Genomic DNA, 11,975 nt, shown 5'->3' with positions numbered 1-11,975 from the left:
TATATTTTCTCCTGACCTTTTTTTTTTAATTAAAAAATAAAAACATTAAAAAGTAAAACATGTATTAGTTTTGTTTTCTTGTGAACTGCAACTTTTCCAGATTTGTTGGTGTCATGTGAAAGATATATTCTCATTCAGTGCCGTACCTAACTACAGCATTATTTGATATGGTTTCAATAAGAATTCACATGTGCTACTTTGAATTTCGATCCCTTTAGAGTGCAAAATACACTTAACCCCTTAAAGATAAAGTTGAAATCTGAGGGGGGTGTTTCACAAAGATCCTAAGTTGAACTTATCTCTAAGTTGGACTTAACAATTATGGAAAGCCATTAGCATCCTTGAAAATATTTTGTAAAAGTTATTTTAAAAGGCATAAAATGTTGATTCAAATCATTCATATTTTCTATTATCATGGGAGATTTCATGTTCTTGATGTGGAATTGATGAAAAGTCTAAAATACTTTTGAATGTATTTCATTATAAGGCTACAAATGGCTCTCCATAATATTAAAGTCCAACTTAGAATTAAGTTCTACTTAGGATCTTTGTGAAACACCCCTGGGGTTATGTGATTGCATTGTGTAAGAAACTGTGCGAAAGCAATTGGAGAGGGCTGAGTGATTGGAAAATGACGATCATGTAGCAGAGAAGTTTTGATGTATACCGTCAGGTTTGGGAATCGTCAAAATGATAAAAACTTGGCTCTGTCTTGCTAGTCACAGGTACTCTACACAGAAATGTGTACATGGGACTAGACAATATGTAATAATGCAATTATCAATAATTTCTATGTAATGATATAGGCCTTATATGTAAATTGTATGAATGTAAAAATGTAAAGCGCATAGAGAATAATCTTAGATGATTATTATGCTCTGTATAAATCACAATTATTATTATTATTATTATTATGAAAGTCACGGTCCACAACCTTTTAGCTATTCCTTGTCATATTTCGAAAATGAGGGCATTTGAAGAGTCATCATTTTCAGGGGACATAGTTTCTATGATACTCTTCCACACTAACATCAAAAGAATGAACAATGTCACAGATATATTTTTCGATTTCCCCAGAACTCAAGCTTAATTATCTTTGAATTCCCAATAGCACATATCCGAGAACAGTAACAATGCAGGTATACTTATACAGGTGTAGTCTGGTTAATAATGGGTTGCAGTAAAGGCAGGTTTTCCTCATAGAATGGTGCAGCTTTTCTCCTGTAGAAAGAGAGAACACAAAAGCAAACAAAAAGTGGATAAACAATTATAACACATAAACAGAGGGCTTGCGGGTGCACCATGTGAGAGAGAGAGAGGGAGGATTGAGGAGTCCTCAAAAGGACTCTCGGTAATCTTTCTTGAGGGTGTGTAGTCCTAAAAAGGACTGTTTGGCGTAGTCTTGAAAAAGACTGTTGGTTATCTTTCTTAGCTTATAGTTCTAAGGAGAACTATAGCACTTGGAGAGGATGGGTGGCGGGAGTGGCTCGACATTTCGAGCAGGTTGACTATCCGTCGTCAGGAGACTTATAATACAATGTATACATTTAACCTTTTGTCTACGTAAATCGGGTAGCTCCTGTATTAAAGCTTGTGCGAATTAGAGAATACAGTAGTCAACTGGTTCACTTATAACTGTAGTATAGACCACATACCAAATTAGAGTTTTAAAAAAATCGATTAAAAATAAACCCCTCAAAAAGTTCTTGAATTCAAGTTTTAGAATGGATATCTCTCTTGTCACTACATTTTCATACTTGATAATAATAATACTAAAACGGTGCTTAAAAAAGTGCTTTCTACCAAAGTCTCTAGGCCTCGTTTTCACCAATTATGTCGTCAGTGGCATGAACGGCCTGCCATAGTTAAGTCCAACTTAAAGTCGGTCTTAGTCTCTGTGAAACACTCCCCTGCATATGTAATCATGGAATGAGAGTTCTTGCTCACCTCTTTCCTTCTCGACCCGCTGCCATCTCCATTAGCTGCCCCTTCACCCTGCGGCCTTGGAGTCGACCTGGACGACCTTTGACCCGGCCTAGCACCGCCCTGACCCGACGGGCTACGCCGAGGTTGCTGCTGTTGCCCTTGTTGTCCTTGTTGTTGTTGTTGCTGTTCTTGATCGTTTTGACTGATCTGCTGTGCTATCCGGTAATCCTCCTCCTGCTGTAGCTGCATGGCCAGTTGGTGGCTGTGAGAGATAAATGAAATTAAATTGATAATAAAGCAAATCACCTTAAAGCACTGGTGGCTAACCTTCTAAAGCTCGCGGGCCGCAGTTAACGATTGGCATAAGTTGGCGGGCCATAGGTAGTCTCCCCCCCCCCCACACACACTCATGCAATACGTGTACACACCTTCAATTTTGCAAAAACAAACAAAAAAATCAGTGGAAACAAAAATCAGGCTTACTTTTTAAGTGGGGACTATCCAGTTTACGATAAAGATCCATGAGAAAATTCAACGGCGGGAGAAAAGGGTTGTAAGTTTCAAGAAAAGTATGGAATTTCAAACATATTTCTCGATTCACCCCACTTGTATACCGGTATTTACAAATGTTACTGCGTGCAGAAATTACAAGCTGAAATTAACACAGCGAGTGATGTTAATGTCTATAATGTAATGTTATGAGAGGAAATTTGAGGAGTTTTGTATCAACCAAGTAACAAGTCAACATGTTGTGAATGGTGAAAACAAATTATGAAAATAGAGATAGCTGTGTGTAAATGTTTTGCCCTATTACATCGCTGCTATGTGGGCCGCATTTCATTCATGAGCTATTTTTATAATTACTTTTTCAGTGCTCCGCGGCCCGCACCAGAAGAGCTTGCGGGTTGGCCACCCATGCCTTATAGGCATTGTTTTAATAATGTAAAATCTGAGATGCATGGCTCTACGTGTTATCAGTGTCTGTGATATAGTGCAATCTTGAAGCCCTAAAAAAATTGTGCTTCAAATGATCATGAAGTGCCTCAAAAATAAAAATCTTTGAGTGACTGGTTTTACCATACTCATATGTCCCAATAGACTGTAGTGTTATAAAAACCGTTAGGAAAATTTCCAATTTCCAATTTCTTGTAAAAGTCATGGGGTTCCTGACTGACCTAAAGGTTTATAATTATCATTGCAGCATGAGTTCAATCCAGGATTTTGTTTCTGAGACAAAGATACCCAGTCCCTTTAATGAAATAATGTCTATGTTTTTTATTATTTTCAAATGTAAATAGTGCTCAATAGATTAAAATAATATTTAAAAGGGTAAATGCACCATCGGTATAAAATAAAAAATTAATTGATTCAAATATTTATCAATATGATACTCACTCTGTTAGCATGTCCTTTGGTAGCTTAACATCTGCAGGAACCTCTTCTGCATTGGGCTGTTGATTGTTTGATGCACCCTCCCCTCCTTGAGGGTTGTTGTCTTGTAGTGATAACGCTAATAGTAGGCTGTAAAGGCATATAGGAAGGGAGGGAAAGTTATAAATTAAATCACCACTGAGCTTTCAATATTTGATTTAAACTCCCCCTGAGAATTTGTGTCTTGTAGTGATATAATGCTAAAAGTAGTAGGCTGCAAGAAATAGAGGGGGGGGGGGGGGATGATCGCTTAACCAGCACTGGGCTGTTGATTGCTTGATGCAGCCTCCGCCTGAAAGTTGTATCTTGTTGCTATAAATTAAATGCTAATACATGTACATATTAAAAGTAGTTGTATGTCATACAGGGAGGATATATTTCGCTCACGAATAAAATAATTTGCAATGAGGCACTTGACAAAAAATTATGCATTTAATTTGGTCACATAATGAAAATGGTCTATTGCACAATACTTGCCAAAACAAAAATACTACAACCAAACTCACTCTGTATCTATTTGTTGAGATGTGCTCATAGGAGGGGGAGGATTGAGTGGACCCGAGGAGACCGCTCTGCGCTGGAAGTTACCATCGACAAAGTAACTATCGCCCTCTATGTTGGACAGGGTCTCCCAGACGACGTTGCTCTCCGTCAAGAAACCCTGGTCTGTGACTAGCACGTACAGCTCATTCTATTTAATAACAAGAGAGAAAACACATAGACGAAAGGTGTCAATATGTTGTTGTTGGGTGCCTGGCAAAAGAGTGCCGGAAGGGACATTTTGAACAAGCATTCCCTTGAATGTATGAGTTAGTAAACTGGTCTAATGTTCAGCCACATGAAAATTATTTATTATGAGTTGCGACACAAGTTCCATAAAAAAACTGCATAAGGTAAAGTAGTTTGGAAATGTACCTTAATGAATATATTAGCCATCAAGCGTAGAGGTGTTGTGGTCGAGTGGATACGTCGCTGGACTGTGGATCACAAGGTCCGCAGTTTGCGTCCCGCTGCACTAATGTCCTTTGGCAAGACATTGATCTACATTTGCCACACTCAACCCAGGTGATGTAAACGGGGACCTGGCAGGAATTAATTCCTTTAAATGCAAGAGCGTCAAAATGGCAGCCACGCTAAAGCCAGGGTAATAATCAGGAGCGCCTTAACGAGTGTCAAGTCTGACAGATATGAGTGCTATGCAAGAACCCAATATTATCCTCATTATTATTATTATCACGGTGTCATACTTACCTTGTGTTTGTAGAGTGTGCTAAAATGATTATTCCTGAAGAACACACAGAGTTCTTCTTCTTTGATAGTTGAGTTCAGTTCACATAGACCATGGTACGTGAGCTGGGATGCATTACTGGCAAGAAACTGCTCTGCTAACAGACCTGTATGTTGATGAATAATACAGAAATGAAAAAGTTCAATATTGTGAAACCTGTTTACAAAGACCTCTCGAGAGTTAAAACTGTATACACAGGTTACTAGAGAACAGGTCTCGATGAGAGACGGTACTCAAAGGAAACGTAACCTGTGGTCTTTAAAGACAAGTCGTTGCTCAAGCAGGTTTGATGGTACACTTTCTCTAGATATAAATACATGTAGATCATATGAACCATTATAAGTGAGCTGAGATGCATTACTGGCAGGCAAGAAACATCACCGAGTTCCATATATCTCAAATACAAGTACCACCTCTGAATTAATTATGATTTTAAGACTCTAAAAGCCAATTTCTACACATCACATTACGATTGCTAAATACAGGTCATGTTCATTTAATTTCTTGTTTATATTTTTTGAATGTCCTCGAAAAACCAACCTGATTATTATTTCACCTTGTAACTAATTTGGACATGTATGTATTTGTATTGTTCACGTTATGCAGGGTCCCCAAGTATAACTTGGTTTTAACGTCTGATGTAGTTATTTAGTATTTAGTATTTAGAACTAACTTTTTGAAATAATACCAAATAAATTAATCTCCATTGCCAAATAACGATCCTACCACATCATTCCTTTGTACATGTCCCTACCCTTTCTAAATTCTCCATCCTTTGCCGATGACTTGATGCCAATATGCATTCAATTAAAAAGATTTTAGCTGCAGGTTCCAATGGCTAGAAACTTACACAGGTACATATCCACTGGCCAATGAATATCATTCTTTTTATTTGTCTATATTTGTACATTAATTGAATTCAATTGAATTTATTGATTCATCTCTCATACAACCAATATTCTTTTTCCATAATCAAGTTCACGTTCAAGTTCAAGTTCAAGTTCAAGTTCAAGTTCAAGTTCAATTTTATTGATCATGCACAATTACATGGCATAAAAATCATTTTCTGGCTGTTTCTCAATCTATATATAACATCAATTAACATACATGCACTATCAATTTATACAAAGTACAAAATCAGGAATAAAACAATAAATACAACACACAATAGAATATGAGTACAGACTGGTATAGACTTTGGTATAAAAACATAATTACACACAAATTATAACCATAGACATTCAGAGATCACTACTGGTAATATCGTTATACGGTTAAATAGGCAGATTACCAGAGTTTATTAAATGATATGCAGTACATCCATATATCCTTAATAACTGATTCTGTAACTAATAATTAATAATTAACAATTACCTACCTTTTCTAACTTCTTCATCATCTGCTGATGACTTGGTAGAGATGATGCGCTCCACCAGCTGGTTGTAGCTGCACGTCCCCACTGCTGAGACGACCTCTAGGTTCTGAGGGTCGTAGAGCCAGCCATGATAGAGGGCGATGTTTAACAGATCAAAGACCACGCATTCCTGGGTGTACTCAAAATCTTTCACTCTAAAAGGTAGGAGATATTTAAAACACATGTATATCTTTTATAAATGTAATGCTTCCTGGGAGAAATTTCAATTATTTAAACATATTTGTGGCTTACACCCAGTAAATAAGATCGATTGATCGATCTGTATTGAACAACAAGTCAGAAAAAAAAAAAAAAAAAAATCATTGTACATTTCAATTACTTTTGCTATAAGTGCATATAAGCTTTCATGGTTTATATAAACCTCCATCAATATTTCCCAAAATGGAACACTGTGCAAGTCTTCTTCTTTTTCTCTTTCATTTTCTTCTTCCCCTTCTCCCCCTCCCCCTCCTCCTCCTCCTCTTTCTCCCCCCCCCCCCCCCCCCCCCCCCCCCCCCCACCTGCCACTCCTCCTCCTTTTCCTCCCCCTACCGCTCCTCTCCTCTCCCTCCCTCCCTCCCTCCCTCCCTCCCTCCCTCCCTCCTCCCTCCCCCTCCTCCTCCTTCTTCTCCTTTTTGAATCAAAATGGGACTTACCCTGTGAATTTGACATTGACATCTAGGCCTGTCTGTAGGCGTGACATGATTTCCATAGCATCATGCATGTTCTGCTCATAGTTCTTCTGAATGTCATCTGCTGCATTCTGAAAAAGAAGATAATATAGGAGAAAAAAAAACAAGCTCGAGTACACTGATTGCAGAAATATCTACCCTTTTTCGTGTTTACAACACGGCGTATATAAAACAACAAGAAGATAACGCACTATGTTTTGTTTTTCTTAAAAAAAAAAAAATTATTTCCACATACAGGCGGAACACCCTAGTCAGCACAGCTGTTTTTCATGCCTGCCAGAGTAAAAGCTAGGGTAATAACATTCAAACTTATTTGGAAGCACATACATGTACAGGTAGGGACATTATATTATTATGTTATATATGTATTCAAGAACGGTTGATGATGAGGATGATGATAATGGTGATTATGAGTAATATCATTATTATTGTTATAATCATAACTATTATTATTATTATTATCATTATTATCATTATTATAATTATCATTACCACTGTCTGTCTCTCTCTCTCTCTCTCTCTTTCTCTCTATCTGTCTTCCTCTCTCCATTTTTCCATATATACATGTAACTCTGAAGGATTACTTTCATTATTGTTTACAAATTTTGACCTAATGTCTTTAATACAGGCATAATTGTTCTTCTACAATATTTTGAAACAAAAAGAGTTCAAATTAAAGAATTTCCATTTTCAGTTTAATAAAATTTGGAGTGGACTTTAACAGATTATTATTATTAATATTATTATTATTAACTTTTCACATCATTCCTCCTACCTCGGGCATCCTGGACAGCAGATGATCTCCGAGATACTCAAAGAGCTGACTGGCCGAAACCATCTCCACCATCTGTGGAATCTGAATGGTCTCCCGAAGCAGCATGACGTTGACGATCGCGATGAGAGGACACGGTCCGTTCTCGTTCTGGGTAATGATGGGCGTGTTCTGGTTGCGCCATGTGACCCACTTCACATGGTAGGCTTGGACCGGCTGGGCTGCAGAGCGAGGGCTGGCAGACGCCGACCCCGTCGCAACTGCATCAGCTGTAAGAGTAAGAGTATAGTGAAAAATGTCATAGAAAAAACATATAGTATACATTGAAAGAGCCCAAGTGAATACAGATTCATGGTGGAGGTGTTGTGGTCTAGTGGATAAACTACCGGTCTGATAACCACAGGAAACAGGGTTCAAATCTCTGCCAAAGCACTAATGTCCATTGGCAAGACATAAATCTAAATTGCCACACTCCACCCAGGTGAGGTTATTATTATTATACTTTTGGCATCACCTGTGCCTGGAAGGTGAACAGAAGTCTGAATCACTGTAACCCTTGGGTCTCTGATCCCGGTATAACTGATATGCAGGGGTATGCAGGTGGACCCTTACACCAGGGTTTCCCCCTCGTCTTATTCAAAAAGTGCGGTGGGTTCTTAACATGAAAAGGTGGTGACTCTCCTCTACGTGAAGCGTCCATTTAACGTCCATTCGAGAGACAGTGTGTTCCACTATAAGATCGCCTGCGTCTATAAAACAGCGATGTGGCATGTTAACACAAAACGCAGACTTCAGTCATCTACCTGGGTTGGATTCAAACCCAACATGCATACAGGCATATTTTATGTCTGCATACTGCAATATTTCTCCTATAACATGAAATGACTCTCAGGTTAGGGTCTTTTAAAATGTGTGTCATCCAAACTCAAACATCCCCCCCCCCCAAGAAAAAAAAAGAGAACAATGTCAATAATTTAACATTCATTTGAAAACAGTCCACTTCCTTCCTCATTTATCTTTCCATTTTTCAGTCTAAGACAATTATATCAAAGAGAGACACAGAGACAGACAGGCAGATGGACAAAGTACTTCATTAAAAAGAAGAAAAAACAGAGAGAAATCTTAAAAGCAATAGTCAGAATATGGTCCTGGTAATAGACACTTTCTTACAAATTGCAGCTGCAGTAGCACCTTTGCTTTCTTCTGGAATGCCTCCCTCTGCGCCTCTCACTTCTCCCGTTTCAGTGTCCATTGCACTACAGGCCCCACCACCTTCTGCACCCTCTTTCTCACTCTTGTCCATTGCTGGCTGTTCCATTAATTTCCCACCCTCCCCCTGCTCAGGCACTGTCTCCGGTACCTGCTGTTCCACTGGCTGGACTTCCTCCATCTTTTCAACGGGCGAAGAGTCAGCCATGACTGTGATATCGTTTCCTATAGAGTTGTCTGTGCTGGGCGTTTCATCAGAGCTAGGCGTGGCATCTTTAGGAGATTCGGCCACTACGCCATGCTCAATCCCTGCGTCTGCTATAGAAGAGGGTTCCTCCATTGCTTGCAGAGATCAACCAAACAAAAATGATTTGAGGGAGGCTCAGCTGAAAGAAAAATAACATGTCGAGGGGTCAGTGACACAAAGACGTAACTTTATTTGGAGAAAAAGTGGTTTACAGTATGTGTCACTGAGCACGTGGGCCTTAAGGAGTTAAAGAGAAGGTTGAGTTCTGGGAAGAAGTGAAAAAGAATTTGTGAGCGTTATCGTTGTTATCATGCAAATGTGGAAGAACATCAGATGGCTCTTGAAATGCCTTCATATTCTAAATATGGCATGTAACATTGTAAAAATCAGGACAAATTTTTACACTACGTGTTTGTGTAGTCCCATATACATCTTTCTGTGTACAGTGCTTGTAACTTTATCAAGACTGGGCCAAATTTCTTATCATTTTGATGATTCCAGAACCTTACAATACACACAAATACTTATACATGTATGCTAGATGATAATAATAATAATAATAATAGCCTAATAAGTCCACTCCAAATTTTATTAAACCGAAACGGAAATTCTTTTTGCCCAATTGATCGTGAGCCCGGCAGCCACTGAGCAGCGCCAGATCGACGTTGCTCTATCCCATATTGTTGAACGCCAAACCAGGTAGCAACAATTCCCATCTTTTAACGTCTTTTGGTATGACGCGGCCGGGGTTCGAACCCACGACCTCCCGGTTGTGAGGCGGACGCTCTACTGACTGAGCCAACACTCCGGTGATTTTAGGAGATAGCGCGAACGCAGATCTCCGCTACCATAAACAATACGCCCGAGTTCCCCACGTTTGGGGGAATCGCAAGGTTCAGCAAGCCGGAGTGCAATGGCAATTAGCCTCGCCCTGGGGGTGCATCCTTCTTGATCAATGCGACCCCTGCGCCAGGTAACCTTTTTTGATAAATTTCACTTCGTTTCTTTCACAATTCAATCCCATGACCAGAACTCAACTTTATCTTTAGTCTAAGTTTCACTAGCCATTGACTTCAATGGGGTGTTGGGTGGAGTTAAGTCTTTGTGTTTCCTGGAAAGTCCATATTTTTCTTAACATTTTGATAACAAATTCTCATTTTGGCAAAATATGGAGTTACGCCTTTGTGTCACTGAACCCTCGATGTGATGCAAAATATTATTGATGTAATTGGCAGAATACCGGCAAAGCAGAAACATTTGCATGCTTGAAGTATCTGTGAATTTCACAAGTGTTTCAGATTTACAAAAATTTCATGCAGCAAAATGATTCTTTCACAACTAACAAGACACTCAAGTTTTGACATTTCCATAAGATTCTTTCCAATCGAGATGTGGTATAAATAGTAGGGTGTCTGAACGATTTTTCAATTTTCAATTTGGGATCGTTTTTCACCATTTTTGTTTGATATTTGAATTAAAAATGTAGTCGGAACAATACATTTCAAATTTCAAATCTCACCGATGGTTCTATCAAAAGATACAGCCCCTCCGAAATGCTGGAATATTCATAGCATTTTGATCAGAATCGACGAAAAAGACGTACACGCAGAGTTGTGATGTTTTGCTAAACTTAGCCAAACAGCTGTATAGCACGATATGCAAGCGTATGCATAGCGTACGCATGTCATGCGCAACTTGCAGCTTGAGCCACATTGTCTCTGCGACATGTGCCATTGACTAGTATGGCTAGCCGTTCGTCGCACAATAAATCCGGAAGTGAATACACGTTATAGTCAATGGCAATATCGAGGAGACAACGTGCACGTTGTCTCCTCGATATTGCCATTGACTATAACGTGTATTCATTTCCGGATTTATTGTGCGAACGGCTATCCATACTTTCATTCACTATACGCGCAGATGTTACGCATGTAACCATGGTTTGGACTGAGCGGAGCTCACGCCTCCCTAATTAGCTGATCCGAAAAATGTGGAGAAGGGTATTTTCAAACTGTAATCAGTTGTGATCCCTGGGGGCTAGCGAAAAAATAAGCACATAGATATATTCCTTCGGACTGGGACTACTTATCGATCAGGGCGTCATATCTCAAAAGTGACAAACCTCAGTCAGAGTTAGCCAGGACACAATGTTTAAATTGCTGTTTTTACCAAGATATCTTTAGAATTTCGGGGGTGACCCTCCCTTTGGAAATATTGGAATTCACCTGCTCTTTCATATGACACCTCATTTATTGAGTATCACCTTCAGGTTCACAACAGATAAAGGTTTGAATCTTGAATTGAAAAAAAAAACTTGACTTTTTTTGCATGGTCACGCGCAATGCACGTAGACTGCATAGGGATGCATGTAATCTCTATGGGAAGAATTTTAGCACACAACATCGGGTGCGCGATCAGACACCCTATAAATAGCAACAGATGACATCAGTATATTTTAGTTTCAACGTTACAAAATATTAGTCCCTGAATTTCTACTCTAAATAAATGTCATCTTTTCCAAGAAATTTTATATTTTCAGAATCAAGTTTGTAATGCACTATAGATGAGTAGATCTATGTAAGGAGAACAGTTTCACTGTGACACTGGATAACCTATAAAAGTGTTAAAGTGTTGAAATCAGTATATGATATACACAAGAACATTCACACAACATTCACAATTGCAAGAGATAGCTAACCAATTCTGACAAGATCTTTCATACAAAACAAGACATGTAAATCAGTATGTGGGACTGGTATGAAAAATACAAAACAACTCGTCACCACAATAAGCTCAATTCAGACCATAGTCGACCATACCGGAGGCAACATATATTCTATAAAGTTATGAAGCATATTATAATTACCAAATACTCGATTCAATATGATAATTTCGAGCTTCGTCGAAGAAATACGGTAACGGAGAATTCTGTATTGGAGACAGCGTACGGTAGCGTCAGAGTTGGAAAGGTCAATGCACTTTTCCGCTCTCTGCAT

General features: G+C 38.9%; 1 protein-coding gene and 1 non-coding gene across 2 annotated transcripts; both read right to left on the bottom strand.

Moving 5' to 3' along the window:
- Positions 1-546: 546 nt before the first annotated feature.
- LOC115918873 (ubiquitin carboxyl-terminal hydrolase MINDY-1-like) lies at positions 547-11,975 on the bottom strand. Its single transcript, XM_030993046.1, has 10 exons — positions 11,846-11,975; positions 8,694-9,118; positions 7,527-7,792; positions 6,716-6,822; positions 6,024-6,214; positions 4,609-4,751; positions 3,864-4,048; positions 3,322-3,447; positions 1,948-2,188; positions 547-1,221 (listed from the first exon to the last, which is right to left on the bottom strand). Exons 2-10 carry the CDS (start codon positions 9,070-9,072, stop codon positions 1,198-1,200), a joined length of 1,662 nt encoding a protein of 553 aa, XP_030848906.1. The 5' UTR covers positions 9,073-9,118; positions 11,846-11,975; the 3' UTR covers positions 547-1,197.
- On the bottom strand, positions 9,796-9,960 carry LOC115917859. Its single transcript, XR_004065784.1, has one exon. It is a non-coding gene; the product is annotated as a U1 spliceosomal RNA (small nuclear RNA).

The sequence above is a fragment of the Strongylocentrotus purpuratus genome, unplaced genomic scaffold (assembly GCF_000002235.5).
Source record: "Strongylocentrotus purpuratus isolate Spur 01 unplaced genomic scaffold, Spur_5.0 spur5_scaffold_20, whole genome shotgun sequence".
Classification (NCBI taxonomy): Eukaryota; Metazoa; Echinodermata; class Echinoidea; order Camarodonta; family Strongylocentrotidae; genus Strongylocentrotus; species Strongylocentrotus purpuratus.
The sequence above is the reverse complement of the archived record's forward strand: the minus strand, read 5'-3'. Positions and strand labels throughout refer to the sequence as shown.

Bases quoted from the DNA above. Each gene is read 5' to 3' on its own strand.
- LOC115918873 (XM_030993046.1), bottom strand. From the start codon at position 9,072: ATGGAGGAACCCTCTTCTATAGCAGACGCAGGGATTGAGCATGGCGTA. The intron at 7,793-8,693 runs GTAAGAAAGTGT...TTACTCTTACAG, and splicing joins TGCTACTGCAGCTGCAATTT to CTGATGCAGTTGCGACGGGG. The intron at 4,752-6,023 runs GTAGGTAATTGT...ATCAACATACAG, and splicing joins TGATGAAGAAGTTAGAAAAG to GTCTGTTAGCAGAGCAGTTT.